The sequence below is a fragment of the Nesoenas mayeri genome (assembly GCF_963082525.1).
Source record: "Nesoenas mayeri genome assembly, chromosome: 14".
NCBI lineage: Eukaryota > Metazoa > Chordata > Aves > Columbiformes > Columbidae > Nesoenas > Nesoenas mayeri.
The window spans coordinates 15155657-15182021 of NC_137556.1; the positions used below are offsets into that span (position 1 = coordinate 15155657).

At 40.6% G+C, this 26365-nt stretch overlaps 2 protein-coding genes across 2 annotated transcripts in view; both read right to left on the reverse strand.

The window, feature by feature from the left end:
- Positions 1-9514, reverse strand: part of RANBP17 (RAN binding protein 17) — a gene marked incomplete at its 3' end in the record, with an annotated part of 147267 nt that extends 137753 nt beyond the window's left edge. Inside the window, exons 1-6 of the mRNA XM_080353002.1 lie at positions 9495-9514; positions 5767-5913; positions 4781-4871; positions 3870-4036; positions 676-741; positions 232-336 (exon numbers count right to left, since the gene is read on the reverse strand). Coding sequence (XP_080209128.1) covers positions 232-336; positions 676-741; positions 3870-4036; positions 4781-4871; positions 5767-5913; positions 9495-9512 — 594 coding nt within the window. The 5' untranslated portion in view covers positions 9513-9514. The remainder of the gene's footprint in view (positions 1-231; positions 337-675; positions 742-3869; positions 4037-4780; positions 4872-5766; positions 5914-9494) is intronic.
- Positions 9515-14763: 5249 nt separating this feature from the next.
- Positions 14764-23104, reverse strand: LOC308045703 (kazal-type serine protease inhibitor domain-containing protein 1-like; the record flags this gene model as incomplete). Its single annotated transcript, XM_080353151.1, has 4 exons — positions 14764-14891; positions 15875-16019; positions 17314-17474; positions 22648-23104. 4 exons carry the CDS (start codon positions 23102-23104, stop codon positions 14764-14766), a joined length of 891 nt encoding a protein of 296 aa, XP_080209277.1.
- Positions 23105-26365: the final 3261 nt, after the last annotated feature.

The following is a 26365-nucleotide window of genomic DNA, read 5'->3' on the forward strand; positions in this document are numbered from 1 at the left end:
AAGCAAGATATAAAGAGAGAGAGGTGGCACAGAAAAAATACTGAAAGCAAGAGAGGCATGGAGGGAATAAAACTGGAATTTTTGTCTTTGAATGTTTTTTGATCACTTAAGTTTGACTGGGTGTCATGTAATCTGTTGAAGTGCAGAATTCATCAAGTCAGAAAACATTAAGGACTCCAACTGGGACAATTAGGATGTTAACACTTTAGGTACAGTTATAAAGAGCCTCACCTCCTTCAGAAGAGAGCACGCAAGCATCATTATGTCCTTTAGAGCGGCGTCACAGAATGAGGTAGCTATTTTCCGATGTTTTGCTGAAGACCTTGAATAATCAACCTAAGAAAAGTTAGGACATAATAAAAAACCGCTCCCTTCTTTTCTAAAACTATATGATGGCAGATTAATTAACCTGGCAGACTAATTATTTGACACTAGAAATGAAAATTATGGTCTGTATCAGATAGGGTATGTACCTGGTACAGGTAAAGTCCTTGCACAAAGAATTTCTTGTCTCTGTATATTTTGGCAGAGGAAGGAAGGTGTGTTAATCCCTTCACGTCTAAGAAATGCTTCTCCCATCATTTTTATGAAGGGCACAAACATTCAACACACTGCTTTCTCAGCAATACATACAGACATCCCTTGCAGAAGGTAAAAAAAAGCAAACAAGCTTACTAGATTCATTTCCTGAGTCAGTTCTGAGAGAATCATTACTCCTATTATATAATGGTCCACAGTGCCCTACAGAAAACAAACAAAAGACAGGATTGCTCAAACATCACAGCTTGTATTTAGTATCTTCCAACATTTCTAGAATCAAGAGGAATGTTTAGGCTGAGCTATCCTAAGCTGTTTAGAAGGCTTTCATGCCAAATTCTATCAACATTAATGGAATTAAACCTTCCAACTCCCTAATTAGCTCTGGAAAAAAACCCTAATTCTCTTCTACCACAGTGGTATACAATATATTGGTTTGAATTGAATGATATTTTCCAGCTGTGAGAAGTTGTGTCTAAAAAGCAAGGCAGTAGGTGTCAAGTATCTGCACCTGAGGGTGCAATCTGATCATCACTATTTAAGTTCCTTGGAATGTTTCAAAATTGAGATACAATGCATAATTTTGCATTTAATTAATAAATTTTATCTGTCTTCACTGAGCTACCATAAAGCATTTATAGAAATTGTAAATGTGCTTTGTTAAAACCAATTAAAATCAACTCCAATTAGGCCTTGCCATTGAGTCAGGGGGAAGATCTCTGTATCTACTCTCATAGCTGCAGTTTGCAGCCTCAGCTTCCCTGGCGTCCAAAAAGCCATGTCATCCTTGTCGGAATTTTCCTGATATTTGTCACAGCCACACTCATTTTTCCCAACTCTGAGGATTACCTGAAGTTCAATTAATGAAGAATCTGGTTAACTACTAAGGGGCCCGGCTTTGCACTGACACCTAGTCTGTGTTATCACTTGCACCAAAGCAAATCAAAAATGAAAATGTCAAAGAAGTCTCAGGCAAAACCTATATTGTTGCCCTCTCTGCATTTGGTAAGATTAAATATTTTATACTGTAATTTGAAAGTACCTTTCTTTTACATTTCAAATTCTTAAAACAGTTGGTTTGAATGTTCATTAGATGACACAAACCTGCAAGCACAGAAAAGCCAACCACCCCTGTTCACAGGTGTGAAAAGCTGTGTGGTGAATTCAGGAGTTGGGAACACAACTACTAATCCCTCTTTCTGTATTAAATCACACTCAGATTCACACTGGATGAACTTCAATCTGCAACACTAATGCATATGTATTTGGAACTACCATATGCTAATTATTAACATCTCTTAGTGTTGTTTCGGGATTATTTTTGTAATTTTTATCTACAATTCAATTCACTAGTAGATCTATGGCTTAATTTTCTTTTCTACGGGAATTCTTAATTTAACTAAAGAAATCTCTTAAGAAGCTAAATTTCATATTTAAATCTCTATTTTTAATGAGCTACACGCTGAAGCGTCACACTGCAACCATTTTAATAATAAATGCAAAATCCAATTACATTACGTTCATAAAAATAACTGCAAAACGGTGGAGAAGTATACTTGAGTTTGTTTTTAATAAACAGAATATTGCAACTTATCTTTTATTAGACATTCCCAATGTAACTCAAAATGTACATTAACTTGAACAGTATTATAAAGTAAAACTGAAAAACAAATAAGAAACTCATTGGCAAGAAACAAACTGTTAACTTCATCTTTTCTTGTAGAGTTGCCAGGATCACCAACACAGACACATATAATGGATCACTTTGCAAGTACGATAAATCTCCAAAGAGCTTAAATTTTCTGATTATTTTTTCTCAAAATAAGTACTAGGCTTTACATTCCCATAGACACTCAGAAAGATTAATCTGTATAAACTTTTAAAGCAGATTAGCCATCTCCCAGAAAAGTTTAAGAACCATTTTATACATGTTATACATATAAAATAACCAAGTCTGGCTACTAACCTATGACATCAAACCACTTTATCCAAAATTCCTTCCCAGAAGATGCTGTATAGCCTGTATCTTTAGCCACTGCGTCTGGCAGTACTTTAGACTGGACATGTAAATTTGCAGAGCGAACAATCCACAGTGAATAACTGCACTCTGTCATTAGGAGAAATTATTTCCAATTTTCAAATACTACACACCAAGATCACCTCTCTGTCCTGCAACGCATCTTCTTTGTAACAGTGACCAATGCCATGGGGGAACAGGAACTAATGTGGAATGAAATGTAAACCAAGAACATTCCTGCCTCACCCAGTTACTGGAGAGGGAAGATGAGTGATCATTCCTCCCAAATTTCCCCATGCCCCTACCTAGAATGCATCATTTTTGTGTTATGTTAGATTTAAATACGTATGCTAAAACAGGTAAAGTTATAAAACCCCATTAAATTTATTATCTACCTTTCTATATTGTACATCATAACCCTAGGAGAGACAGAATGGTTTGGTTTGGTGTTTTTACTCCTCTTTTTATACATATATGCACGTATCTAAGTATCCATGCACACAAATATGAATCGTGGGTTTCTCATAAAGTGAAAAAGGAATGGGGCAAACAAGGCCCACAACCACATAACAAATATTTACAGCATCTTGCAATTTTGTGTACCAGCAGTTCTATCTTTACACAAGCTTTCCTCAATAACTTCATACAGGGGTTTCTAGTGATTTCTGCTGAACACTGAAGTGCAGGTGAAGTCCCACTGCTTATACAGAAAAGCAACAATATAAGATCATCACAGTGAACACTCCAGCAAATCGTTTATAAAGGTATCTTTTTTAACAACTCTCTATGACAGGTACTTGCAAAAGTCCATTTGAACTAGTTCTAGAACTGAACAGTTCAGCACAGTTTCAGTGGTCACTATAATAAAATCGCAATCGGACTCATGCTTTAAAATGTTTGACAGTCTTATTCTTCAGATGGTGCAGCACCAGTGTTTCTAACCAGGTAACTGGAGCTAATGCTATCAGAAACGCATCTCCACATCACTTGAAAAAAATTAAAGCATTTAACAGAATGGCTTGACAACAGGGGCTGATATTTTACAACCACACTATCAAAGAGTGCTCTGGAAAAAGAAAACCAACAAATAAACCAAGACAGCACTATGAATACTGTGAGACATCAAAACCCACAAACTCCCACAAGTACCAAACCCACCCTGGTTCTTCACTGTAGGGCAATCTTCTGTTTTAAGCAATGCTCTTCACACTTTGCCCACTCAAGTGTATAACAAGTAAGTGACATAACATGCCAATCACGAAAAATGAAGAGGTCCAAACAAAAATAAAGGCAGAAGTGAATTATTGTTTCCTACCTGCAAAAACTTTTTTACATCAGTAATAATGTTTCTGAAGATGAGCTGATCTTTTAGTACCTCAAACCATCCTAATTTTGTAATTTTAGCAATGACTTGAACAAGAGCTTGGATGACAAAAGGAGCCAGTTTGGGTTGAGATGCTACATAGTTCAGAATGTAATTTCCTGTAAAGAACCATTTTAAAATCAGCAACAAAAGTCTTATGCAAAGAAAATTAATTACATGGTTCTAACAGAAACCAAAGGCATGATTTTAAAAAAACCAAACAACTATATTCTTACAGTTAGTACAATAACTGTAAGTTGCATTAAATCATTAAATACAGGTAAACCTGTAGTAGCAAAGCATGTGACATACATGATCATCGTTCTAGGACACATCTGACAGCAGTTTGTGAATTCAGAGAACACTGGCAGCTAAAACAGAGTGATTTTTCATTACAGTCCCGTATACTGGGCACTGATTGTTTCACTATGTTACAGCAGCTCTCAGTCAACCCATGATACACAAAGGTTTTTTTCAGACAAGAGTCTCTGCTGAATGTTCTCAATTCATTCTAGAACACCCCTTTGGAGAAACCCGGTCTAGTGGGAGGTGACTCTGCCCATGGCAGGAGGGTCAGGACCAGATGATCTTTAAGGCCCCTTCCAACTCAAACCATTCTATGACTCTGGATTTATTTATCTTAATTTTGAAACTAGGATGTTATTTGTGAGCTAATTGCAGCGAAATGGTTAAAGAGCTCACAATCACCTTTATGTTCACTCTCTCACAACGACTACATAGCAGGCTTGGTAAATGGAGAGAACTAGAGAAAGACACAGACTATTCACTGAATGATTACTGTGCTAACAGGAAGCTTTAGATCAAACTGATATAAGGAAACTTTAACCACAAACATTACTTACGAATGTCAATCCTTTGCTCAATAGGTAACGGCAATGCCCTGCTTACAAGCTTAGACAGGCACGTTGCTGCTAGAAGCTGAGCATAGGATGTCTGCAAAAGACATGAATAGACATTATTCAAAAACAGGCTAGTTAAAGGCAGGGACAATAAGTCAAAACCAGATAAATAATCAATAAATCAGGTAGGTTATCAGGTGTTGGTTATGTTTGTTAAGTGTAACGAAAATTTATAAAATATGTATTTTAGCAATATCTTTGTTTCATTATAAATCAAAATATATTACAATCATCCCTTTTGATTGAAACCATTCACTATTCAGTGGAATTCTTTAGTTTTGAAACCTCTTTTTAAATTACTTCATCATTTAGAACCATGTGATGATTAGTGAGGGTCCAGCCCTGGGTTAAATATACATTCAAATGTGTTTCCTCTTTTTATTTCTCTCTGTTTTTGAATGATTTGAAAAACGTACCAAGAACTATACTGGACTTAGCTTGGACTACGAAATCAAAATCAACTCCCCTATCACTTTATCTAGAGTTAACCATGAAATTAAACACCAAAAATGAATCTGAGTGATGATGAGAGAATGGTTTAAACTATTAGATAACAGATAAGCAGTGTAAGGACTTTATTAATTTTTTTTTTTTTCATTGTAGCTAGTAGCTAAAAACAAGAACACGGTGATGTTCAAACACCAGGTTATACCACACTATATCCCAACACTGCTCTACAGATGACACAACCCCAGATGCTTTCCCTTTTTGTCCCCGACATCTCTAATGCAACGTATTAGTACTTCTACAAAGACCACCTCCACAGGAAAAAAATCCTGGAATCACTTATGAAGCAAAATATGTACAAAAAAGGGAAAAGTATTTTGCCTTTATTGTACTGACATGGTAATGGCCCAGGACTGAGAAACCTACGTGAGCTTCTACCAGCACAATCACAATTTTGGATAACACATCTTTTGGTTACTTACTGTTCCTTGTTCTAATAGAAGCTGGCATTGATTAAGACATTCTGGGCTATCAATAAGCTCCAAGACAACCTTCTCAGCTTGCATTCGCTGTGCTAGATCCGTTCCTTCATACAGGTGCTTACATAGTACCTCTAGATCTGCCAGGCTCTGTCAGGAAAGAACACAACTGAAACTTCCATGAAGATCACATGAGATTTCTTTAAGTGTTTATAAGTCAACATACTACGCCAGTAACATGAACCATTACTTAAGCTAAGTTTTCCATTTGATTCAAATTGAAATTACCAAAAACCACGAGGCTTTCTGTGACAAGAAGCCAAAAATAACTCCGCAAATCAAGCTGCCATTTCTTATTCTTTCAGCTACCAAAGTATTTTTAATGTGGTTCAATCCATCTGTTTCTCTGACTATTCAGATGGGAAGTCCATCGCTTTCCTGAAGAGACAAGAACAGTTTGAGCTATGCTACTTGGAAAATTTCTGGCAAATTTAATTTAAAAGCTGTAATTCCTCAACAAATTGCAACACTTGAAAGAAACTAGCATTGTCTGCATTTGTTGATGCATGTGTCAGTGAAAGAAGGGGCAATTCAGAAGCTATGGTAGCAACAGAAGAGCTAAAATTCCTCTCCATTTAAAAGCTGAAAAAGTTCTCTTTGGTAAAGCAAGTGAGGAGAGAGGAGCAATATCTCCTACATGAGGGATATGATTTATATCTACCAGTCCCTGTCTCACAGGAGAAATGAACCTTTTGAACATGTTTTGCAATCATTACACAAATACAAGTTTTAGCATCCATCAGGTTCCCAAAGCCTATGGTACTCTCATCAAGAACCAGCCACATCATTAGAACTTACCCAGTAAATAAGTTTTCATTACTTGAGTGTGGCCTACGAAGATGAGGAAAAGAGAACATGCAGTATTTGAGCAGTCTCATTTAAAAGTCTAAGTCAAAGTCCTGTTCATCAGCCCTTCCAAAAAGATAGTTTGTACTTGAAATAAAAGATTTGGTTCATCACAATCTAGCATTACTTATAATGTAGCTCTAACACCTTTTAAAAACCTAAGACAGCATTAGTGTCTTTGGCAACCAAAGTACATTGGTGTTGTCAATCAAAGCATGTCATTTCCTAGAGACATGCTTCTTATAATAAAAAACAATAATTGTGGTCTTTTTCCTTCATTGTTGTTGTGGTGCATATGGAGTTCCTGGCTTTGGTCAGCTTTTTCTGAATTTCAGTAATAATGACATTTTAAGAGTCCCTGATTTTCAGTCAAAAAGTCACCATGCACTTGTTCCTTGGAGAAATTTTATACATTTGCTTCTAGAATGAACAGACAAACACCTCAAATACTGAGTCCAACAGAGACATCCTTCATTTCTGTTTTCTCATGTTAAGAGAGCAGAGGAAAAATAAGGAACAGATAACAACCCCTGTAAGGCAATTTTAAATAAAGCAGGATCCATGCCAATTAAGGTGAAAATTAAGACTCATGAAACTCAAGTGTACACATTAGGGATAAATATAATACAACAGAAAAAACCACATAATTGGGGTAAAACACGGGACTAAAGACAGCTAACAAAGATAGTCTTCAGATATAAATTATGACACATCTTTCCACAATGGAACAATTCCAATACAATCTGAGAAGCATCAATCAAATTATCAAGCCGTAACCAGCAAAAGTTAAAGACCCTCCTTTATTTGATCTGAAATTTGACTTACAAGTCTGGACAAACTTTGCAACAAGTTTGAGAAAGTCCAGAATAAAACTGAGATATCAGGCTAGTCAGCAAGGTCTAAATCATCTGTGTTCTAACTGGCATTAAACAGCAAACCTCTGCAGGCCAATGAGGGAAACCCACCACAAATTTTTAAAGCAAGGCTGAACAAAAACTAGACAATGATCTTCAGAGAAAAGCTGTTTTATCAGATATTGAGACTGATGTCCTTCTACACTTTGAAATGCTTTGTCTGCACATGTTGGGTCTCAGGAGAACATTATGACAAAGTTTCTTATTGGTAGGTTTGAGGTATACTCAGAATTCTCAGACTGCCAAAGAAATGGTTGGATGTCCCCGGGATTGTATTTTATGTGTAGTCCTGAGGAAACAAGCTCATTTCCCTTGATTGAGACAGTGAAATCAACAAAATACAATCTGAAATCAGCAAATACAACTATCTTGTACATGCTGGCAACTCAGTTCAGCAACAGAGATATTATCCAACTTCATTAAGAAAAAAATAGTTGGAGAAACCAATGAGAAGTCAAAAACTAGCTCTCAATATTACATATGTATTTCCTTCAAGAAAACAGAAGATTGTCACAACCCCTTTTGCCTTGTGAGACGAAAGCATGTGAAATTGACGCGTTCAGATACCTCCTTTACTCAAATCCTTATCAGTAGCTGAAAGGTGAAAGAAAAAGATAGTGTCAATGAAGAGGATCTAGCAGTTAGTCGCTGGCTGCTTTGAGCCAGGAGCAGACACAGACCTGTGTAAAAAGTGACATTTTTGATCACAAAGAAGTGTAATTTTTGCTGAGAAACAGATTCACATCCTGATGCAAAAGGCGACTGTGATTTTTTTTTCTTTTCAGTTTCATAATAGTCAAGAGTAAGCTAAATAAAGTTCTCCAGATACTCCTGGTCCTGCTTCTCCAGCTCTGGGAAGCCCCAGCAGCTCTCCTGGGAAAGAGCCAAGGGCCAGAGACACCGGGGGCTGCTCCGCAGTGACCCACCGGGCGGGCGGCCAAGGAGCCAGGCAAACTGGCAGCAAACCAGGTGGGTTTCTGACCAAAGTTTTGCTGACACTGAACATTTCCCACAGACATTTTGATTTTGATCAGCATTTTCTGACTGAAAATGTTCTATTGAGAAAGTTCCCCCGGCTCTGTGCAAGAGCAACAGGATGGCCATAGATGCTGAAATGCTGCAGTTTAGAAAAAAAAAAAAGGCAGGGGGGGAAAAGACAAAGTGTGCCTGGTACCCAAGTATTTAAATAAAAGCCTAAAATGGCCTCTCGAACATTGCCAAAGCCTTCTGCCACCAGTTCAGTGAAACCACAAGGGTCTCCAGATGAACGCTTAACATCTCAGCAAGGATTTTGGGGGGTCTTTTCCCACCCCTCCCTTCCTTCGCTGTTTGAGACCCACTTTCAGCGGCTGATGTCCATCTCAGACAAGTCCCGGAGCGGGGCTGCCTCGGCTTTTCAGGGAAGCGTCCAGTGCCCCCGGGAGGAAGCGGCGGCAGGAGGGCAGGCGTGGGCAGCTCCCGCCGGTGCGGAGCCGCCACAGACCGGAGTCCCGAGCGGACACGCACCCATGCAATGGGAAGCACGACAAACCCGCCCCGCAGCGCAGCCGCCCGGCCTCGCCGGCACCTGCACCGCCCTGCGCCAGCCCCGGAGAGCGACACCAACCTTCCATCTGCGCCGTGCGCGGCCACCCCGCCTGGCAACCGCCCACCCAAGACCGTGACCACGGCTCTAGGGCTCGCACGGAGCCCGCCCCGCAGCTCCTCGGCGGCTTTGGCCGCTGCGCCAGGGCGAACCGCGGCACCCGCGCTCCCCTCACCGCGCACCTCAGGACCGCCCTCCCCGCGCTCTCCCGAGCCCGCCGCCCCCCACGGCGGCCCCAACCCTGCACGGCCCGTTGTCTCGCAACAGCCAGCGCAGGTGCCACCGGTCCCCGCCTGCCCGTGCCGCGCCGCGTCGGCTGCACTGACCTGGACGCGCAGCGCCATCTTCCCGAGCGGCGCCGGGAGCGGTCCGCGGAGGGGCGGCGCGCCCGGCCGGGGATAGGGGGCAGTGCCGAGCCGCGCCGGCTGCGAGGCGCGGGCGGGGCGGCCGTTGGGCGGAACGGGGCGGCCGTTGGGGCGGAGCAACGCGCGTGGGGCTCGGGTGCGTGTCCCGCTCGCGCGGGCGGTGCGCGGCAGCGGCCCCGGCGCCGCTGTGCCCGTGAGCCCCACGGGGCGCGCCGCGGCACGGCGGCTGTTGTTCTTCCTCCCGCGGTGCCAGCACAGGAGTCTCTCCAGGCTGAGAAGACCGTGTTTTCCAGTAGTTCGTAGAATCATTTCGGTTGGAAGAGACCCTCAGGATCATCCAGTCCAACCATAACCGCACTCTAGCACTAAACCATGTCCCTAAGAACCTCGTCTAAACGCCTTTTAAACCCCTCCAGGGATGGCGACTCCACCACCGCCCTGGGCAGCCTGTTCCAATGCCTGACAAGTAGCTTGGACCAATGCAGGAAAGTAACTTTTGGGGCGTTTGAATAGCTATTCTCCTCCTTCCGTAAGGGTGACTGAGGAACTAATGGTTCTTCTACAAAGCGTCTACAGAAGGATGCTTTTCTACAACTAGAAGAAGAGCTTTCATTTCAAATATTTGTAAATACCTGAGTCTCTTTCAGACCATCTTGAGCATGAGGATTTCCAGCTGCTGTATATCTTTCTAAGTTTGGATGTTAGCACTGTTAGCTTTGTTAGCTTTTTGGCTGTTATCTTTACCCATAGATTGTCTGTTGCCTGTGCAACAAAAAGGTAACCTTCTGATGAATTAACATTTCCTTTCCAGGAAGAATTTTTTCCTAATATCCAACATTTTAGCACAGACTTCCAGGCTACTTCCTGTATAGAGATTTTAGACCTGTACAGTAAACCATGAACCATATGTTGACCTGAAGAAAATGGGAACAGCAACAGTAACTCCAAAATGTCAGAAAATATTTAACGTTCAAACTTGTTTTCACATGGACCAAAAGACATGCCATATTCAAATACAAAGCCATTTGTCGTCAACGACTGTGACCACTTTAGAATGAGCCAGTCCGTTGCATGCTGAAGTAACATTGTTGGTCAAGAAACCAGTTTCTGGCATAGCGCTATTTGTAGTTACTTTTGCTTTCTCTGAGAGACTGCAAATAGTAAGATGTAGATATTAACATCTTGTGGATACATTTAACTTTCCGTTTAGCTATAGCTTTATCCAGCATGACTGTAGATAAGGGTAGCAGCAAACAGTCATTGGAGCTTAAAGTACCAAGGCCTCATATTTGTTCTGAAACTGTTTTATTTTCAGGGAATACTGTTTAATTGTCTTGTCTACAGTGCAGATCAAGATTCCATTTCCAAAGGATTTACTCTTGGGTAGTGGCAGCACAAACAAAAGGAAAGTTTCCTTGGTGAATGTGGGAGCGTTGGGTCAAGCAGACCATGACCAGTTATAAAAGTATTCCCATTGTACAGCCAGCAACTCAGAAGTTGCATGCAATTCAATGTAACGTTAATTTCCTACGTTTATAAATCAAGAGTCAATAAACATGGAACAAGCCAGTGTGATGCTGCTGTGTCAGTGCTTCTTAAAAGATCCAAACCAAAGCTTGGGGTGTTGAGGTGTTTTTGGACCAGGGCAGCAGAGGGGAGTTTGGTTTTGCTTTGCAAAGTGCTGGAAGGTTCCTGAGAGTGGAAAACTCAAGAACACTGCTGCAATCCAGAGGGCTGAGGAGATGGTGCTCAGGTGCTTACAGCTGCGTCCAAAGGGACAGATCCTCAGTTTTCCAGAAAGAGCAGAACCCCCCTCTACAGGTGCCTATAAAGAGGTGGATAAACTAAATACAGAGCAAATGTCTCAGTTTCCCGTTGATGAGAATCCCATCTTCACTTACCACTGGTTCAAGTAACAGGTGGAGTCTGTGACATCAGAATTACCATGGATATTTTATTTCTTAAAGTACTGCAAAGGGACCCTGATGCCTGGGTGTTTTTCTGTGGACAGAAGCAAGGAGCACAGAGCCCATCCCACGGGGTGAGTGGGGAGCACAGGCTCTGCCATGCGCTCAGCTGCACGGCGCAGCCCCGGGACTCTTTGGGCCTTATTTAATCAGCAATTGAATCATTTAATCTCTCAGACGCACCAATTGCATTTCTCTATCCGATTTCTGTCAGCTATAGCCTGATTATTTCAAGGGGAAAAAAATTGGTCGAACTAAAGAATTAATGGATTCCTAGACTACTAATTCACAAAACTCCAGAGATTTAACACAGCAATAAGAGTGTTAGATTGTGAAACTACCCCAGACTATGTCAGAGTCCTAATCCAAAGCCGCATTTAGGAGTGTAATTTATTTAGGAACTTCTGTTGACAGGGGAGGGGGGAGTGACATCGTGACGGTACTTGTGTGACAGACATCAACAAAAGAAAGTTGTGCCGTGAAACTGAGACTTGTCCCGTGGAACAGGACAACAAAATTCTTGCTGTATTCTATGGAGGGTGAACTTAAGAAGGGCTTTGGGTCTGGCTTTTAAGATGCAGTGCTGAGCCCTCCCTGCAGTGTTAACAGACAGCTTCCAGCTCCAGTCTGTCGTATTTTCTGCTAGGTGGAGTAAAACCAACTCCCTCAATTTGTTGGTACTTTGGATTATGTGAATAGATCTGTTGCTACATTCAATGGATCCATAATTAGATTCATTCATTTGCCACGCAGCTTAGAGAGGGCTGGATCTTTCCTCACGCTTTTTTTTTTTTTAATTTATTTGATTTTAAGTGAGCTGACTAAAGTATATAAAGAAAACCAGCCATTTCAGTCCCTCCAAGAAAAGAACTATCAAGTGGTCAGGGTACTGGCGTTCCTTATTTTTTTTTGTATCACATCAGGACTTTTCCTAACATGCAGTTTTCTTACTAAAAAGAATGGCTGATAATTTACAGCAAATTATTAAATATATAAAAAATACATAACAGAGACAAATGCAATATATTTAATTTGGAATCTTTTGTTCTGGAAAGGTTAATTTTTTTTAAACAGGCATAGTCCATCAGGCCAAACAGTTGCCATCTGGTTTTGATATGATTCTGATACACGTTTTCTCATTCAAGCATTCATTTCATTCTGGTTTTCATTTGACATTAACAGCAGCAAAAGTCCCTGAAGAATTCTAATTTATTTCTATAGCTAATGATTTCAAGATTATTTTCTGTGCCACATACTAGTCTATGCCAGTATATACTGCCACAATTTAGTGATTGGTTTAGTAATCTGTTCGTTTACAATGCAGGTCACAATTCATTTCTAATTTTAAAAGCCCACTTAAAAACCAACCAACCAAACAAAACCAAGTGATTTCTACCAGACAATATTATGTTTGAATTAATATATAGTGGATAAGCAAAAAAAAGATTAGACATATCACCAAGGCGGCAAATAACAAAATCAGTAGTTAAAAGTGAAGCCATTTGATACTCCTAATTAAAACTAATTAATCTTTTCAATGACACAGTGGCATGTTTTCTGCTCCTATGCTGACAATGCTCTGGGAAGTCTGAAACAAAATTAATTATTCTTTGATTGTTTGCTACGTGGGCAAAGATCAATAACGCCTCAGGGCAAACACAGTCTATAGCAAATCTCTTAATATAATTCAAATTGAAAGGAAAAATCTGCCTAATGTCACAAAAGCACAAGACAGCACAACATTAAAGGAGGAGTCTGTGATGCACTGTATATACATTTAAAAAATCTAAGCAGTATGTGTAGTCATACAGTGAAATTGCCCTTAAAACTTCCTTAACACCATTAATTTGAGTTACCTCAGTGTGCACAGTAATCACTGCATGTTTATGTGCTCTGGATAAAGAAGACTGCAAATACTGTGGCTTTACAATCCGATACCTGAACTTTTGCTTCTTTAGTCATTAATGGTGTTCAGTAATTCACTGCTATTCATCTGTCCCCAGCCCATAGCAACCGTTAGGTGTAACTGCCTCCCAAAAGTGGTTTTCATAGCTTAGTATCTTCCATCGCCCATTAACGCAGAGCCAGCCTTTATGTCATTAGTTAAAAGCAACTGGAGAAATGTTTCTGTGTGATCACTTTACACTTTGAAGCGTTCTGTTTAAATTGTATTACATTCTCTGTCTGGTTCAGGCTGATCAAGAAGTGGTTGAGACAATTTGAGAAATGTGCACACGTTCTGGTGGTTTTCAGAAAAAATGATGCTTGTTTTCTGTCTGCCATTTGCAAAAGTGTGGTGATACCGAATGCGCTTTACTTGGACATAATATAGATACGTCAGATGTAGGAGCAAGTCTTGGACAGGCCCTGTTGTGCAGATCTCTGTGTGTTTGAAGGGCACGTATTGAGCTACAGAACAGCCGCTGCCTTTAGACTGCAGTGATTCTCACCACACGATGCTGTTCAGAGTAAAAATAATGATCCCAAATCTTAAACTGTTGCCTAGGCTGGAGGGAAGGAGCTGACACTGTTAGGAGTAGCGCTAGAACTGTCACAAAAAGAAGTTGAAAGGTATGCATCTCTGCTTGCATGCAGGAGAAATCTTTTTGAGTATTGTTAGTAAAACAATTGAGTATTTTTAGTAAAACAGCACTTATGCTTTAGACTGTGATTGCTTCATGTATCTGTTAAAAGTAAACAACCTCCCAAAAGACAGATAATTGACCCTTGATGAGACTAACCATGGAAAATTTCAAATGAGATGGAAAATCTTGCTAAAATTTATGAGAAAATATGAACTAAGGGATTAAAGGCTCTTTTGCAACCTTCGTACTTAGGCTTGTTGCCATGTGAACAATCTCTTGGTATTTCTTAGTACATTACAGAAAAAAGGAAATTGATACAAGGTACACATTTTCTTTAACTATGGACATTTTTGGTAGACAAATTAGAATGCTTGAAGGAAATTATAATTTACATTTAAAAAATGAATCTAAAGTTTGATCCCTTCAGTATACTTAGTAGACAGGTGCATGTTTAAGAATTTTATTTAACAGTCTTAATGTGTGAATTTACAACTGTTCTTATGTCTGGTAAGTAGCATGATACACTTCAGCCAAAGCTGAGTTTCAGGAAGACAGATACGTAAATGAATGTGCGTGTTATCAGAGGAGCCTTATACAGCATCGAGACTACTCATAAATGTAACAGAGTGTGAAAGGTATTGGATAACAGATGTATAAAAATTATTATTCTGAGATGTTTCAATTTTCATAGTCCCCGGATTCATATTCTTCTTCATCTTCATCATCAGAATGGTCATAATATTCCCCATATTCGATACTATAGCTTGCACTTCTACTGCCATCGGTAAATGCAAAACCAGATGAGTCTGCAAGACATGATTGAATCCAGATTAAATTAGTTGTAGGTGGGAATGAAGAGGAGAGTATGGGTTTGCATCTGCATAGCAAGATGAGTGTTTCTGAATCCTCATTAAATCATTTATTAAAAGGAGAGTGGTTTTATCTGATGACTTGACCTTCTACCATTAAAGCTCATGGTGAATAAGAAAATTCCTGTATCATTCACATATATGATGTTGAAAATACATTTAATTCCTAATACTAGTAAACTATGAGTTCAGTCCTCTGCAGATCCTATGCACCTGAAAATACGGCCAAAGCCAATAAAGCCTTGAAAACCACTTGCTGAAACAAAGCCAATGACAAACTAGACCAGTGACAAACCCCCTAGACCAGGAGGCAAACACAAGACAACACATCTTTATCTTTCCTCCCTGGAGGAAGAAGGGTGCTATTCTGCAGCACTGGGCCCAATGCAAAACAATAGTAAACTATTAGATCTTTCTAAACACTCTCATTAAGGAGCAACAACAGTTTCCTTCCTAACTTTTTGAAAAATAAACAGCCAAGCAGAACTTCCATGGTTCAAAGGCTCCCTCAGGTACAGCCGCTGCTGCTCTGGGGGCAGAGCTCCTACTGACATCGAAGGGCGTCTGTAGGATAAGGATAGTGGAACAGTAAGTGCCTCAGCTGTGCGGCTGTGATCCACAGCTTTCTGTTTTCTGGAAGCTGGTATAATTTGCAGCAAAATATTACAATTTTAACATGTAAGTTTGTTTGTTTGTTTTCCCAGAATTCATAAGCATTTCAGGCTTTTAAATACTTAGGACTGAATCTCCTATTAGGGGATAAAACAAAGGAAATGCACACAGAAAAGTTAAAGTATAGACATCTTTAGGCAATGTTCACATGCACATTTGCATTCTGACAAACCCGCCCTTTGCAGCCTGCTTATATGCATTTTTATGTTCTGCATAGACAAATTGAAAAAAACCAAACCAAACCGCACCTTCAATGACTTTCAATCTTGCAGAGGCGTAGGTCGCACCATGCTTATTTTTGGTGTGGCAGATGTAAACCCCTTCATCTGATTTCTTGAGGCCTTGTATCTGCAGCCAGCCTGTCACACCGTACTTCTGAGGCCCACCTCGTGCCTTTGGGAACAGGAAGAAACAGTTCAAATAAGGTGGCTAGGAGATACCATACTATCTCTCAAAATAATTGTGGATGGCTTAAACATTGTTCCAACTTTCGCTTTTTGGTGACTGTCGCCATGCTTTGATTCTGTTTGTTTCTGACACCCTGTGTTTTAACTTCCACACTTCCATGACAGGCAGTTTCAACTTACTCAGGCTAGAGCCTCCTAAAAGGCTGAGTTTTCTTTTCCAAACAAATAAAACCATTCACAAATGTTCACAAAGGTGCTTTCATGCTGAGTCTATTGACAAGATCAGTTAACAGGGTTCAGTTTAGTCTCTGAGGTGACCAGCATTTGGATGGGGCTCCTCACATGTTTTTTTCTGAGCAACTTTTCAATTCAATAATCGCACTTGTGTTTGTGCTGCCTCTGGAAACATTTCTAAATAATTTAGACTTAGGTACTTTAATTAGTTTTCTCTATGCTCTGTCTATCTACCTTTTTGTTCAGGTTATGCCCCCTGTCCACTGGATCTTCTCATTTTGGGGCTGTGTATCCAGACAACTAGATTTTCTATGCATTCCTCTGCATAGTCTCTTTAGATTCTTTGTCCTTTGGACAAGACATGCAGATGCAAGCTTCAGCCTTACTGAAGTCTGCCTGTACATCTGGCTTTATTAGCTTATCTCCACAGAATGTTATTTCCACTTTAAATAGAGTTTTGATTTATTTAGTTCTAGCTCAAACTTTCAGGCTGTTTCTGTATTTGCTTGGAGTCCATACTAATGCCATTCTCCTCTTTCCCCTCAGATTAAAACACAGTGCCTTCCATATAATAAGCAAGTTTCTTTGCTTTTCTTCTGAACCTCTCAGGGGCTGACCCCAAGTGGCAGTTCTTCATAAACAGCGCCTTGCAAAGGAGAAGTTTAGATACCTGCCAGAATTGTGCTTTGGCATCAAGAGCAGAAAAATAGTCGCCAACAGGCATCCTTCCCAGAAGGCATTTGCTTTTAGCCAGTAGCCAAAACAGTTCCGTTTAATATGTTCATTCATTATTTTTTCAGAGTCATACCTACATAAAGAGAATCTTCCATCTTTTCTTGCGCTGAAGTGGGCCGGATGGTCCCATTTTGGACTGCCAAAATAATGATCCTTGCACTGACTGAAATCAGAATTATTTATGTAGTCGGAGGGCCCCTATTGGAAATCTATTTATTACAACAGTAGTGTATCCTGTAGGGGGAATTCTCTGATTAATCCTGCTACTCCTCATCCCAAACTGTATGACAGGTGGAGAACTCGGGTTTTACCTGTACTGAGATGTGGGTGTCATCTCCCGGCAGAAACATATTATTCCCCTTTTTTTTCCATTCGATGTGAGGCATAGGATAGGCTGACACCTCACAGCCAAAAATGACATCGTTGCCTGTGAAATTCTGGACGTCCTGAGGTGGCATAGAAATAACAGGAGCTGCAAAGAACCAACAGAACGACGGTTTAGAAGACAGTGAGCAAAAGGCAGCACAAGTGCATAGAACATTAATCCCTGTGTTACACGATAAAACCAGTTTGCCTTTTGCCATCTGACAAGTTATGAAGAGCTGCAGGATTCCAAGTGGCTTTTAAAGCTCAGAACACTTTATGTCCCATTAAAGGGTAAACAGGCTTTTTAAAAACACCTATTTCAGAGGACATGTCTGCGCCTCCCCTTGCACATGGTCATGAAATTTAGGCTGAAATTGAAAGTTTAATTTGTGTCCTGTGAGCTGTCACTGTGGGCAAGACTCAAAGCCCACCAGCCTGGCAATCATTACTCAGCTAGACCTTCAGAGGAGAGTATAAGAAACTCCTTAGCAGATAACCACAGAATGACTTGATTGTATGTGATAGCTCTTAATTTTTCTTACATTTTGCTTAGCTTAAAAGCTAAAATACTGAGATGATTGCTGACTTGTCAGCATTTGTTTTCTGAGCACATCATTGCTTTGCACTTGTTAAAATCTTGTCTCCCTCTGTTACCCATGGAAGTCACTGCAGCAAGTTGCAGAATAACAGCATTAATGCATTTCACAGCCATCCTGAATTGCTATCAATTTCATCTGATCTTGTTAAGAGACAAGTAATAAAAGTGATTCAAATCTCATTATTTTTATAAGGGTTTATGTTATGTTTATTATAATTATGCGATTTCCACTTACTTGTTTCCTATTGTTCTCTTACCCTCATCCCCCTCCACTGTTTATTGCCTCTGAATTATCCTCTCCCACTTTTTCCCAAGAAAAAGCTGACATTAACCACGAGAGGGAGCCAGCCCAGGGATTTGAAGACATTCTAAAAGGAAACTATCACCTCATACATTCATACAGGATTTAAATGCATAGCCCTCTGTAGGCATGTATGAACATACTGAATGTTAACAGGAGATTACAATCTTTAGCAGTAGAGTGCAAAATAACATTTGCTGTTATCACAGCTCACCTATTTTCGAGATCTCTGCTTTTTTTCCTCATCTAGTTGTCCTCAGCAAGAAATGTTTTTGCATTTAAAGTCTGTTTTCTTTCTATTTCCATACCAGTGTTTAAAAATGAATTCATTTTCCAGGCCATTAGACTTCTATTTAATTATTACTTCTGTTTTTGTACAGATCCCCGATGCTTGGAAATAGAAACTTATAGTAAATAATTAATATATTTGTACTTGCAATGTTTGAGTCAGCATGCGGGTACAGCATTTGTGCTTCAGCATTTCAAATTGTAACGGCCTGTTCCAGGGTTTCAAGCAAAGTTTCTAACACCTTTCTCTGTTTTCCAGGATTTATATCTTTGCAGAAAATATAAAACCCAGACTGATTAAAATTAATTGCAAACAGATTATACAGCAAAACATCCATTTCCCCACTTACGAATGCCTCATTAAACATTTCTGGTACACTTCAAAAGTAAGATTTTCAAACTCTTAAAGATTTAAGCCTTTAAATGGTTCTTCTTTCATGAGAACTGTACATTTGGAATCTGTAAATTATTTCTAAAATCCTGTATTCAAATAAGCAGTAAGTGAATATCTTAGATGAGAACTTTTTTGCCTATGAACTTAGAGGGTCTGATATTAAAACACACTTTAGAATATTAAAACTCACTGCAACCACACTCCTTTTAATGGTACATCCACTGTAGTTAAGCTTAAAGTGTAAAACAAGGAACCAAACGTCTCCATTGGCTCACATGAGTTCCTTACATTATTCCTGTAGAGAGACAGCAGGAAAAGCTTTTTTCACTAGGCAGATGTTGAGTGGTCAGAACTTTTGTCCTGGTGCTGACGCAGGTGTCCTGTGGACACAGGGACAACGCTGAAGTGTTGCCGGGAGTGGGGTCCCCGCATGTGGCAGCAGCCAGGCAAGGGGCTGAGTTACAAACCTACATTATTGCTGCGCGCATATGACAAATTTGTCTTGTACTCTATACCATACACCAAGCCGAATTCCACCGTTAGCTGTAAGGAGAATCCAGGCGACCGCTCAGAAATGTCAGGGTGTGCTCTGAGTCCTGCCCGGCTGACACGTTCACAGAGGTAGCTAAGGCTTTGCTGGACCAGGGCTGACCAGCGCTGGCATCACGCGGGATCAAACTCACAGCAAGCAGGAAGAACCACAGTTTGCTCTAACCAAACCGCCTTTTCTGAATCTGACCAGACAATAAATACTTGCCTTGCCTACTCAAACTTGAAGTGCATCCCGAAAGAAAATATATGTCTCACACCACCATTTTGCTGTACTTTACAGGAGAAAATTGACATTATGTTATATCATTTTAACAGAAATTTACAAACTTGCTTTTTGAGTGTTTCAGATTTTGTGTTCAGCCAAATTCTCCCATGCACATCTGTGTGTACTTTTTTTTTGCACAGATCTTTGCTGTTATGATAACCTGTCATTTTGATTTCTGGAGTGGTTAAATTTTTCTTGAAAGCTATACAAAGCATTCTGATGTTGCCCTGTCTAGAGCTGAGTGCACAGTAGTTTCTCCTTTCCTTTTACAGTCCCAGTCATGAATTATCCATGTGTGCTATGGAAGACATATACCAAAAGCCAGGAAAAGTCAAAATGCTGCTTCACTTTTTACAATCAGCATTAACCCAATATCACTCCAGACTAATGAACTAGATAATGTGATTTTTTTTGCTTCTTAACTCCTAATAATTTTTGCTAATCTATGTCTGATTTGATGAAAATGGCAGAAAATTTTGTGGCTTCTTTGTTTGGGTTTTGTACACTAAAATTTACATTTAAATTATGTGACACAGCTGAATATAAAGAGAATCACTGCTAGATGGTTATGTTACTTTGTTAAATCACCTGCTAGAGAGGTTTGAATGTGAATGGGGATGGATTAAGTGCGGAGAATCTGTATATAATCAATGTACTTAGTAACCGTGGTGAATTATTAGATACACTGATCAAAACTAGCTTTCAGGAAAAGAAGGGGTTTTTTTCAGTATTTCTGTAGGGATCTGGGCCTTTTTCTTCCCCTTTTTCTGGTGACAGACAAAAGATAAAAGGCTCTGCTCTTCTGATGAAAGGACTTGATTGTTATTTATTTATTCATTGGTTGCTGTATACAATTAATCCATTTGGCATCAACAGGAAACAGCAGATGCTTTGAAGGAGAAACAACAAAACAAAGCACTTGGAGCTGAGTGAAGGTTATATTTATAGCTTGGTACCAAAACCCCACAGTGTTCAGTGTTTGTTTCTCATGCAAATGGGGGTGCAGGTTGCTGCTCCAGGAGCCGGGCTCCCTCTTGCCTTTTGTCACCAGCTGCAGCCACGAAAAACCTGTCTGAATTCATGGTGCGCGTTCACATGCCCACGGTGCTGCTTCGGATCGCTGCGGCGGCAAGTCCTGGTAGACTCTTATGTTTCTTAACTAAACTCTGCGCAGCACTGACACGGCTGTGAACTTTCCTCTGGGCTTCCTTGCAATTCAGTAAGCAGAGCAACGGGAGGAAATTTCTCAGCGTTCCTGGAGAGAGGGTGCAGTTTGTGGGGGCGCAGGGCAGCAGTGGGAAGGCGCTGAGCTCATGGCTCCTGCTGGATGAGCACTTGTGTTCCCCAGGGTGATTGTGAGGCCTGGTGGATGGCAACGCCAGCAATTAAAAGTGATATTGCTTCCAAATTAAAGCGTTTTGTACGTGGCCAGTTCTGTTTAATTAATTAGAGCAGACTGTTGGCTTTCAGCCCGTGGGCCTGAACAGCTACTTCTGCTGCAAAGTCAACATCAGTTGCTACTGGAGTGGCACTTCTAACTGAAATCTTCCTGGGGGGCTTATGCTGCAAGAACCAGTGCTATTTTAATCCCAGATAAGAACACCTACCCAATGGCCAGCAGGCTTTCAGTCATACTCTGGAATGGTATGTATTGAGTTTCCTGAATATCTCTTTACTGACAAGCCTCATTTCCCAGCTTAATACCCTAATGACAAATAAGGGATTCTTTAATGGATGTATCTTGCAACTAAAGAAAGGAGAAAGAAGTCTGCTATTAGCTGTTCATCACTTTTCCTTTTAAGTATTCAATATCCAGTGTTCATTCAATATAAAAGCACAGCATACAGTCTAAATTGGAGGCACCAGATTGCAAGCAAGCGATGGGTAAAATGTACCCAAGTTACTCTCATATACGGACTTTGCCAGAGATGCAATTTTGGATTTTGGATTCCCAGGACCGTGACCCATTTGTGACCCACAGACCTCTTCTACTCAGCTCGTTTGAGAAAATGTTTCATTAACTTTAAAAGAAAAAAAAATCTCATTCAGAAAACAAAAGCCTGTTCATTTTTCCCTTTTCACTTTATATTCATGTGACTTAGGTGAAAGGTGCCCAGGAGTAAAGACTTGTAATAATGTGAAGAATGAGAACAGCATATGAGCAGGAGGCAGGATTCCTTTGTACAACCCAGCTAAGAATCCTTCCACTAACAGTCATTGCTTTTAGGAAAATTAGTTCAGCTTGATTTTGTTCTAATTTTAGATTTACATTTCATAAGTTATTGATACTTAGATTTTATGATTCCAAAATTTGATTATTTTGGACTTTTTTTTTTTTAAAAAAAACCAGATCTGTTAATTAAGCCCTGTCTTCTTGTATTGCCTCTGCTTCGCTGATGACCATATATACATACAGGTGGATACACACATGCAGACACACATACATAGGTATGTATGTGTGTAAATGTATGATGAGACCTGCCTTGCTATCACCACTTTAATATCAAGTCAGTGTTCATATAAGTTATTAGTCCAGTCATCCCAGACTATCCTATTCACCTACACCCAACTACACATACAACTTTTGTAGAAAATATCTCATACTCGGTTTATTCATAGCAGAGCTATTCTGAAAGTCTATAGCTTATTAGTCACTATGTAATTTAAATCCACTAGTCTAGTATAGAGGTTTATAACATAGAAGATTAAGTACCAGCTGCTAAATGGCATGTTTAATACAAAGTAGTATTATAGCAGAATGATGACAATTTAAACAAAAATGCAGTATTAGTTCATTAAAGTTAGAGTAGAGCATCTAGTAACACATCTAAAAATAAGAATCAGATTTTTTTCAGTTTGAAAGCACCTCTGTGCATATTACCTGATTCACATGGTCCTTTATGTTTCATGCTGATATTTCTTTTCGTAGCATAAGCCTTGTTGAACTGACAGATGTTCTCGTAGGTTTTCCCTTCAGGTCCGCAGACACTCTCTTGAGACTTACACACGCACTGGGGTTCAGGGACTTCCCCGAACCTTGTTTCGTCAGCATCCAGCCTGCACTCCAGGTTGTCCCCACACTGCCCGTAAAAATGATTGCCCTGGTCCAGGTCGCAGATCTGACCTTCCGCGTTTCCACATTCGCGACAGCAGCCGCAACGGTCCAAAACAGTCCCGGCCACACAGTCTTTCGGCTCAGAGCAAAGTGCCAAATCGCATTTTCCACAACTGTCTCCTTCCCGTAGCAGCCTCCACCAACCTCGGTGGTACAAAGCAGGGAAACTCTGAGAAACCTGCACCAATAGTACCAGCACTGCTGTAGCCATCGGGTGCTTCATCTTGAGAATGTAACGAACAAGCAGAAAAGGTCCTTGGAGTAAAGCCAGGACGGGGGGAAAAAGAGCCAGCTACTGGGAGAAAAACATCACAATCCTTTTTTTGTTTTAGACTATAAATTCTACTGCAAACACAGGCTTTTAAAAGAAATTGGCGTCAGATTCCTAATCTGGAACTGATAATAAAAACGCATACGAACCCACTGGCTTTTCTTTAATGCAGTTTGGAATGCGAGTATTGCTTGCACAGAAACCAAACTGCCCCTTCTGACAGCTGAGTTGAAGCTCTCTGAAAAGCTGTTTGCTCCCTGTCTCCTTCAGCCAAATTTGCAAAGCATTGCTCTACTGAAACAACATTAAATTGCAGCTATTGAAGAAAGGAAAACAGGCTAAATTAGTGTAAAATGAAGAAATTAACTGCTACGAGCTCCCTCCCAACCCCGTCAATTGAAAAAGATGGTCACAAAAAAGATAAACATGGGTACAAAGTAGCACCCAAGGTAGCAGTACCCTGGAGACTGGAACAAGGTTTAACACCAAATTTCATCTATTACTGATCACAGCTAGGGGGCTGTGAGTTAACAATTTACTTACAGGCTCTTTATGAGCAAAGGACAATCCAAGACAGCTGGAATTGGCTTTAAACTCTTGGATTTAAGCCGAGAGGTGCCTGGACCCATTAAAGAACGCCTTGTTCTCTCTGCATTTAGCCTCTTTTCAGTGTTTATGGGCATCTCTAGTTTGCAACCCAAAATAACATGGTCCATGTTTAGCACTAAAGTACAACAAACACGTGCAAGTCACCGCAGCACCTTCAGACACAGCAGAAGGTTTTGCTGAAGGATTAGATGCATCGCCTGTCTTTTCCTAGCGCTTTTCTGTCCTCGTTTCTTAAGATGCACTTACACCATGCATTGTGAAGGAAGATGGAAGAGGTAACTCTGATTTCTTTTCCCACTTCTGTGCATAAATTTCGGACAGGGTCATTTCTCACCAGGTGTTGCCCTTTTCTTTGTACATCTCAGTATTCAGGCATGCTCCCTATCGTCCTACCTCAGAGCAGAAAACCCTTGCAAAGCTGAGGAGATTTCTTGTCTATAGACCGTCAGCTGCTGTTTCCACTGTTCAAACCACATGCAGCTCAGTGGAGACGCATCTCGCTCTCTGTTGGAGACAGAAGTGAAGCATGGTGGAATTACAGACCCTGCAAGTACAGCTCAATAGCGTGGGTCAGGGATCACCACTCCTATGAATGAAACAGCTTTGCTTGTTTGTTAACTTAAAATAACTGTGTGCATCACAATTTCAAGACATCTGTATACAACCCTTTTCAAAGCCAGCCTGGAGAGACCTCCAGGGCCCTGCTTATTTCCATCTGACGGCTGGCCTAACTAATTCGCATTCCGTAATGCATGTTTTTGCTTTGAACACAGAATCAGACTGTAAAGGAGTAAATTATGTGTGTAATTGATGCTTTTAACATTGAGAATCAGAAAAAAAAAAAAAAACCACTGAATTTAATGGAAAATTGATTTCTTGTCTCATCATCTTATTCTGTTTAATGTGTTTTATTTCACACCTCCCCATCAAATTCTAATTGGACATTTAGTTTTGCATTATAGGGTCTACTTATCACTGTCTATTTTATTATTTGTGCCTGCTGCTGTAGGGGATGAGAATCTAGAGGACAAGGTTTTGCTAAGGCTAATATAAAGTAAAAAAATGTATTTATAGTGATAAAGCCATATGTGCAAAGTGGTGCCAAAGCAGGGAGGGTTGCAGGGGCTCCTGCTATGGCTGACGTGGGATTTGAGGGCTGTAAAACAGAAGCACACAAGGAAGTACCTCCTGTGTCCTGGCACTGAGGAAACCCATCATGAATATCCTAGAGAGCATTTCTGGTATTTAACTGACTAATGTAATCTCAGTTCTTAGTGGGTTCAGCCTCTAAATGAAGACCTGGGTATGCCTGTGGCCCCGTTTGCACAGCTGCCCCTTGGCAGGTGATCTGCAGCTGAAGGTGATTTGGCCACTTATTCCTGAGCTCACCTGGAACAAACTGAGGAGGGGGAGAGGTTAAAGCACTGTGGTATGACATGGAGAAATGGCCTGATAGGTGTCTGCAGTGTGTTTCATTAGCAAGCCAGCCATGACAAGCTGAGCAGAGTGTTGCTGTAACTCTCCACACTGGATGGATGTGTGGGGTTGCAGCACGGGGGATAAAAGGGGGAGCAAGGAAAATGAAGCCACGTTTGAAGTGTCACATCTAAAAGCATAGTCCCATCTGGTTCAGTAATAAAATATGCATTATTTCAGTATGTCCCTAAGCCCTGAAGCTTGCTTTGGTGGGTTTGGCAGAAAAAAGTGTTGATTTTCATCACAAACCTTGAATTATCCTAACCCTAAATATCTGCTAGAACAGAACACAAACAGCACTGGATTAATGTCACTGGTGGAGCTGCAAGACAGGCACCAAAATATGCTGCTTTTCGGACACCATCTCCCAAAAGCTGCCTGGAGAGCTGACCCACAGTGCAGACGAAGCCTCCATGACCCCTCCAACGAGGGGAGGAGGGAAGCAGGTGCAGTGCATGAGGGCAGCTATTACCATCAGCTGTGAAATGATGTTTTGGTGAATAATTTCTTTAGCAGGCAGGCTGAGCAGCATTAGTGTCCCCTTGGTCTCAGCAGGAAGGGTAATGCTGGCCATACAGCAATTTCCCTAGATTTTCTAGGTGTTTCCATATACCGTGGTTAGTGTGAGTTGTTTTACCACCTCATGGAAGGGACAGCACCCAAGCTGGATAGTGGGCAGTGAGAGGACACTGCAAACCAGCCCAGAGCTTCTTGTACCTTCAGATTGCATCTTCCACGGGGACACGGGCAACGTCTTGCAGAGTAATTCCTGTAAGTGAATTGTTAAGGAAATTGTGTTCTTATTCATTTCCTGCTTTCTTCTGGGGGCATGATGTTATGCTAAGCTGCTGACTTGTATTGCATTATTCTACTTTGCATGGTAATAGATAAGGTACATGGCTGATGCAATTTGCAATCTTATTGCTAGTGATTCCTGAGGTACTGCTTTCAGACAAAATGTGGTTCAGCTTGTTGTTCTGTTTTTATTTGCATCAATGTGAGTTTTATTTAAGTAAAGCTTTCTGAATCTGGCTCCTAACAGCCTTGCAGATCTGGTCCCTACACAGATACGCATAGGAACCTTGTGAGGATTAACAGCAAAACACAAGAAAATTGAAGTGTCCCTTC